Source organism: Lynx rufus, unplaced genomic scaffold (genome assembly GCF_022079265.1).
Source record: "Lynx rufus isolate CCGP_SWC_20201006 ecotype Redwood Valley unplaced genomic scaffold, mLynRuf1.p SCAF_2, whole genome shotgun sequence".
Lineage (NCBI taxonomy): Eukaryota > Metazoa > Chordata > Mammalia > Carnivora > Felidae > Lynx > Lynx rufus.
This window is the reverse complement of record NW_025814834.1, coordinates 213,519,991-213,527,213: the sequence shown is the minus strand read 5'-3', so window position 1 is coordinate 213,527,213 and position 7,223 is coordinate 213,519,991. Positions and strand designations below refer to the sequence as shown.

Here is a 7,223-nt window from a genome sequence, read left to right as displayed (position 1 = left end):
GGCCTCGGGGCGGGGGGGGGAGGGGCATGGGAGGTGAGAGGGGCAGCGGCCCCCAGGCCCAGGCTCTGTTCCACAGCACACAGTTTAGGAGGAGAAGTGTGTTAACGAATGTTGGTAAACTGGATCCCAGTATGAGGGCCCTACTGGAGGGGAACGCAGAGTGACTGGGGTGCCCACAGGCGGTTCCCAGCCTTCTTTCTGTGCCGACGGACACCGTCGTCACCCCCTGCTTTGCTCGAAGTCAGGAGTGACTGCATATCGATGTTCTCTTCACAAACATAGACCTCTGGGCTCTTATTAATGGTCGTCTTTCTGAAAATCAGAGAAGCCTCCTCAGTGGGAGAAGTTCCAGATGCACGATGGTGGAGGGACAGCACCCCACAGCGGCCCCTCCCTGACCCCGGACCCCCGTCCTCCCACCTGCAAGCATTTTGTTCCCTCTGTGCTGCACGGCACTCAGGCAGCAGGATTCATTTATTTGTAACCTGGTTCCCTTTTTTGTCCCCCATCAGACTGGGACATCTCCAGGGGCATGATGAGAAGGGCTCAGAAGGGGGACAATCTGGGGTAGAGCTGAGCCCGTGGTCAGCCCAGGAGCTTTCTGTCATCCTGGTCCCTTCTGGCCGTTGGTTTGGCCCGAGAAGAAGAGACTCCGCTTCTCAAATCATTCTGGCCTTAGGAGCGGGGCTGTGGCCACAGGATTTAACTCTTGGCCACTCGCCAGGCCAGATAACCAGGTCCCTGGAACCCTGCCAGGATGGGCTCGGGTCTGGCGCCTCCCTGGGCCTGGTGCCCACCTCCACTCTGATTCTCTTTGGAGATAGGGAGGGGCCCCCGGCATGACAACTAGGTCATTTCCCAGGGTCCGAGCCTCCTCTGCAGGGTTGGCATGCCCTGTCCTGCCCCTTGGGGGTCAGGAAGTCAGAGTTCAGTGTTTGTCACTCTCATTGGCTTGGCTAAGCTCAGGGACAGAATTAGATCTCCTCCCTCACGCTCAAGGCTTTCCAAGCACCCAGACCATTCTGGGGGAGGGACCAGGATAGGGCCTCCTGGGAATCTGCCCAAGGCTTTTTCCCTGGTTCCTCTGGGAAGAGATCCAGAGAAAGACTGAAAAGTGTCCCAGCAGAGAGGGAGGGGTCGGGGTGGGACCAGGCCCTGCCTGGCTGTCAGGAGAAGCCCCGGGGGCTCTGGGAAGATGTGAGGTCCCACTGCAGCCAAGCCAATTCCATTCTCACGAAGCCCTTGTCAGGCGGGATGGGGGGGTAGGGGGCGGCGCTGGCTGGCCCTGTCACTCCCAGAGTCCACTCAGACCCCTGGGATCCTCACTGTGTTCCTGGCCTGCAGGTCACATGCAATTTCGTGGAAACTTCAGGAGTCCGATTCCCTCCAAAAAGTTGGCCTGGAGCCAGCTGTAACCTCAGAAATCTGCTTGCCACTCAAGGATGATCACAAAAGGGGCAGACACTCACTAGCTCAGTAGACAGGATCCCCACTTCTTCCTCCTCATCCATCCCTGCCCACGAAGATGTGCCCCCCACCCGGAACCTGTCTCCCGTGAGAGCCAGTGACAGGCATCTGGCTGTGGTTCTGGGACAGCAGAGGGGTCAGGCCAAGCCCATGGACATTCCGAGCCTGACCTCACTGGGCTGGCAAGGGTACCAGGGGGACACCGTTAGCAGCTTTCTCCCCCCCACCCCCGACTTTGTGACACATGTCCTCAAGCACCAAAATGAAGGTGATGAGTCTCTTGCCGGTGTGACGGGTCTTGTAGCTCAGAGCCAGGTTCAAATTCTGCCTCTGGTCTTTACCAGCCCTACGAACCCGGGCACGCGATCTCCCTGCTCCGAGCCTGTTTTCTCGCCTACAAAACGATCTTTCCAAAACCACCCCCACCAAAAGGCCAGTGCTTCTTTGGGGCTCCGCTCAGGGCCCGGTGTGAAGCACTGAGAGGCCACCACATCCCTGGGCGGCATCTATCGGCTTCCCTCCATCCCCTGCCTACATTTCACTTTTTCCTTATGTTCTAGGGACGACTTCCACGGCGTGGCACGTGGCATAATAGTTCAAAATTACTGACCACTCCTCCAGGGGGATTGTATGGCCAGCCACACCCACGGCCGTCTGGACCACGTGACCTGTTCTGGCCAATGAGCTGTGAGCGGAAGTGACATCCCTTGTTTCCAGGCAGAAACTTTCAGAGCCGATGCCGGGTGGCCAGGCGTGTCTACTACCTCTACCACAAGACATCGTCCCAGATGTTGGCTCCTCTCTCGGCCAGGCTCCCAGCGCAAAGAGGACACAGAGCAGAGCTGTAGCCACCCTTGAAGGACAAGTGGCAATCCTAAGACAAGCCTCCGTTGTTGAAGGGATGACACCTGGGGTCATATCCTGGCTGATACACATCGTGGCTGCTGGAAGGGCTTCCCGAGAGCTGCTGCCTGGTGCAATGGATGATTCACCGTTAGAATGTGATGCCCTTGACTTGGCGGCCACTTGGCAGGTACTACACGAGCAGCGGATGTGACCGTGACTTGGCATTTCTGCACACAGATCTGACAACAGCCTGAGCTCCGAGATTAATCTGCTAACGTGAGTTGTGTGGAAACGCTGGCCTTACACAGCACGTGGGAGGCTCTTCCATTGGATTCGTGGCCTGTGACCGTCTTCACCTCTGGGGAACCACTGCCTGTTCCCCTCCCTGCTCCTGGCCACCCACCAGCAAGAGCCGTGTGCACGGAGGCCATTGTCCACCTGTGCCCCTGCCAAGGTCAGGTTTACTAAGCTTGCTGCAGCAGGGAAGAGCATACACCAGGCGAACCAGGGGGCGGCTCTCCCCACGTCTCCTTGGCCGTGATTTTCCCCATTGACTGAGCCCGGGTCTGTTGTGCCATTCCAAACCTCCTCGTTCTTTGCCATTCCACTTCTTCTTCTTTTAATGCTTATTTATTTTTCAAGGAGAGAGAGACAGAGCGTGACCAGGGGAGGGGCAGAGAGAGAGGGAGACACAAAATCCGAAGCGGGCTCCAGGTTCCGAGCCGTCAGCACAGAGCCCGACGCGGGGCTCAAACCCACAAACTGCGAGATCATGACCTGAGGTGAAGTCGGACGCTTAACCGACTGAGCCACCCAGGTGCCCCTTTGCTATTTCACGTCTATCCCCTGAGGTCCAATCTGGGTCAGGGGCGTGTAGCACCCTCCTAACACTGGTCTTAATGATGGTGGTCTTCAGAATGTTGGCCTCTCAGCAACATTGCCCTCTCAGTACCCAGTCATGCTCAGTAGACAGTGGGTACTCACTAAGGACTGGTTCTCTCCTGAGTTGGTTGCTTTGTGCTGGTGGGGCTGTGGCAGAGCAGAGGGCAGCTCTCCGCAGACCAGTTCGTCAAGGTCGTATCAGGGAACTGGATGGGGGTGCAACGTGTCCCCCAACTCATGGCTGTTGGGAGGGGCCTGGCAGAAGCCGCAAGGAACCGTGTACCCCAGGCTCGGGCTCCAATACCTTTCGCCACCTCTGCCCTCTTCTCACCCGCTCCACTCCTGGCAGCTGGGGACCCTAAGCAGAACAACTGTCTCTTAAAAGATGGGGTTTTGTGGTTGGGATCAGTCCCTTCCCAAATGGCAAGGACCAGGGGTTCAGGGATTTCAGCAAAAGAACTCGCAAAAACGATGTCTTTATTTATCATTCCTGCCATACAACCAGTTTGCACAAGCTGAGGATGGGTGGATTTTGCAAAGAAAAGAGCATCTGGGTATAGACCCTCCTGGAAACAGTCTAAACACACTGCTAAGGCTGGTTAGACTCGAGAAGCAATTTAACAATAAACTCTACAGAATTAGACATGTATGAAAGTGTCAAGGTGGCTGCTGGCTGGTTTCTTGCCTCCCCATGGGGGTCAGAGTTACGCCCATCAGTCCTGTGCAAAGGTCCTGGGGCTGGCCTGGGGGTTCACCCGGATTCTTCCTGGGGACAGGAACAGTCCCACTCACCCAGCAGAAGTGTGCCAAGGGACAGGCGCATGGGGGTGTGCCCACGTGCCGTGGCCCCCTCAGGTTCCGTGGCTTTCAAGCATGTCTCTGCATCCTGCCTTTATGTCCTCCCTTTGAAAGTGTTCATGCAGGTATAGGTTCCTGAGAATTTGTGGATCTCCTCCAGTGCAGCCTGTGGTAGTATGCTGGGGGAGTGGGGAGGGAGAAAAGAAGAGGGTCAGTGGGGGCACCAGCCACCAGGTCATAGTAGAGCAATGGTTCCCATAAGCTGTCCCAGCCCTCTCTCCAAGCCACAAGGAAGGGCTTTCAAGTAAGTGGATAAACAATGTTTCCGAGGTAAAGGTAAAGGTAAAGGTAAAGGTGGCTGGTAGAAACAAACTTTCAAAACCACATTCTTAGCATTTTGGAGCCAATAGGTATCTGGGAGATCAATTCCCTCCACGAGCCACTCATTCAACAAATATTTGCTGTGTGGGATTGAGGAGTTAGGCAGTTACCACCTCCTCCAGGGAAACTTCCCAGATTCACCCCCAGGCCTCTCCTTGGGCTTCCCAAGCCCCTGTGCTTCCCCAACGGGCCCTGGGGTGGGGGTGGGGGTCCTCGCTGTTTCCTTAGCAAACCCATGCCTGGAAGATACCTCATCTCTGATCCTGGCCTGCAGTGTGGGGCTCGGCATAGAGAGGGCCCCAGTCCATTTGCTGAATCAAGTTGAAGGGCCCTGGACCACCCCAGGTGCGGGATGGGAAAGGCTCACTTCCAGCGAGAGCAATTTGGAAGTCTCCCTGGGGCGTGGTTGTTCTGGAGTTGAGCTTGTAAAGGTTTCTCTTGGGGAAAGTGACAGGGGGGTGCAGTGCAGGGGTTGGGGGTGGGAGGTGGAAAACTAGTGGAAGATAGAACAGGAAATGTAGGCTGTGGGCTTACTGTGGAAAGCACTGAGATGTTCTAGACAAATCAGCTTTTTCCTAGAATGTTCAGAAAGGCTTCTAAGAAGCTCCCCAAGGTGGGGAGGGGGGGATGGCAGCCCCATCCTGGTGAGGACATGAGGCTCTACCCTCCTAGGGGCTCCCAGAGGCAGCCAAGGGCATGTCAGAGCCTCAGTCAGGATGGACTAAGGGAGGCAAAGATGTGGCCCGATGAGGAAGCTTCTGGGCCCGCGGCTGGAGCCAATCCTCAGCTGTAGACACACGCCAGAGGGGAGCCCGCGTTCCTGGGAGCTGATGTCTGATGAAGGTACTCAGGTGCTTCACTTCCCGGAAAGGCCTTTCAGGTCAGGGGGGGTCGGTGAGCTGGGGGTTCGAGGTGGCAGATGGCTGGAGGCCCAGAGGAACCAGGGCCCACGGTCGCTGGGGCTCCAGGGTCGAAGCTCTCCCTGACGCCCTGTGTTCAGCTGGGCACCTAGAATGGCCCCTTCATTGTGGGACCAGGATGGGCAGGGTGTGCTGCTCAAAGTCTAGAAAGTTCTAGGAAATGTGATGCTGGGCCAATTCTGAAGGAGGATGATCTCTTCTTGAAAGCCCACCTCCTGAGATAGTCTGTTCTGGTACCTCCCACCTGACTAGTCCTGGGGCGTTTCTGTGAGTCCCAAACATTGCAAACCCTGTTTCCCCCCATTAGATTGAACTTCCTGAACACGGGGGCCAAGTACTGGTCCCGGGAACAATGGTTCTCAAAGTGTGGCCCAGGAACCCTTGGGGGGGGGTACCCGAAATCTCTTCAGAGGTTCAACTGGTTTTGTAATAACCCCAAGACATATTTGCCTTCGCACGCTCTTCTCTCACAGCGTGCAGCTGAGTTTTCTGGAGGCTCCGTGACATGTGACATCATAGCCGATTAAAATCAGAAGCAGATATAAGAAATCCAGTTGTCTTCAATTAAGTCAGGCAATAGAGAAAGAACTTCCCCAAAATGCAAAACAACACCATTCTTCCTACTCCATATTTTTTGGAAAATACACTTTTTATCAAAATATCATATTTATAACAAGGTATGGATTTATTACCGCTGCCTATCAATCAATCAATATTTTAAATCTAAACACATACATAAATGTTGTAACAATTTTTCTCAGTTTTAATTTCTCATACAGTTACTAATAATAGATACGACACATCAAAAAAGGTCCCTGGGTTCTTCTAATTAAGATCGTAAAGGAGTCCTGAGACCAACGCTTTTGAGAACCACTGCTCCCTACGAAGTGTGGGAAGTCCCTGGGACACAGGTCACCACCGCTGGTTTTCCTGCCCACAGCAGACATGAGTAATCGATCACATGTGTATTTTCTCCTCCTGCCGCCTCTTCCCCACCAGCATTCACCAGCGGAAGGGGAAACAGCCAGCGTGAACGTGACCCAGAACTTTCTCCCCCAGCCCGTACCTTTTCAAGATAATGAGGGCATGCATCGTCCACGGGAGAAGGAGGAGGGCCTGATTCAGCTGCACGGCTTCCACCGTCCTCCGGGCCACAGTCTCCGGCTTCAGCGGGGGGAAGAGGTTGGGGAACCTGGTACAGGAAGAGACAATATGGGTTTCTCCAAGAGAAGCACGCACTTCTGCTGACCATCTCCGTGGCTAACATCCACGGGCCGTCCCTCTGGCTTTTCCTGTTTGGGAGACTCGAGTCCCCTTTGGAACATTCTCCCCGCCCCTGCCTGCTTCCCCAGAAATGTCGGGAGTTCCTCCTTCCCCTTCCTCCCAGTGGGTCTCGCCTGGAGAATGGAAGTCTTGTAGCCCACCCCCTGGGAACCATTCTTCAAAATGCTTCCTTTAAAATGTCTTTTAAAATGTCACCCAGGGGCGCCTGGGCGGCTCAGTCGGTCAGGCATCCGACTCGATTTTGGTTCAGGTCATGATCTCACGGTTCATGAGCTCGAGCCCCATGTTGGGATCTGCACTGACAGTGTGGAGCCTGCTTGGGATTCTCTCCCTCTCTCTGCCCCTCCCCTGCGCACGCGCTCTCTCTCTCTCTCTCTCAAGATAAATAAACATTAAAAAAAGTACTAACATGTCACTCAGATCCCGCTGCTGCCTGGCTCAGACCCTCTTCCAGCACTGTCCTGGGCCCTGCCCACTGCCTGACCTCTAGCCCTTGTCACTCTGCTCCTGAAATCCAGGCCAACCTTTCTGTTTCTGTCGCTTCAGCTCCCTGCCATCTCAGGCCCTTTCGCCAGCTGTCCCACCAGGGAGGGTTCTCGGCCCATCCTCTCTGGGTGGCCTCTGATCTCCTCCCCCTGCTAATTT

General features: G+C 55.2%; 1 protein-coding gene across 1 annotated transcript in view; it reads right to left on the bottom strand.

Moving 5' to 3' along the window:
• Positions 1-3,639: 3,639 nt before the first annotated feature.
• Positions 3,640-7,223, bottom strand: part of DHRS3 (dehydrogenase/reductase 3) — a 38,816-nt gene continuing 35,232 nt past the window's right edge. The window contains exons 5-6 of the mRNA XM_047085721.1: positions 6,361-6,486; positions 3,640-4,172 (exon numbers count right to left, since the gene is read on the bottom strand). Coding sequence (XP_046941677.1) covers positions 4,088-4,172; positions 6,361-6,486 — 211 coding nt within the window. The 3' untranslated portion in view covers positions 3,640-4,087. The remainder of the gene's footprint in view (positions 4,173-6,360; positions 6,487-7,223) is intronic.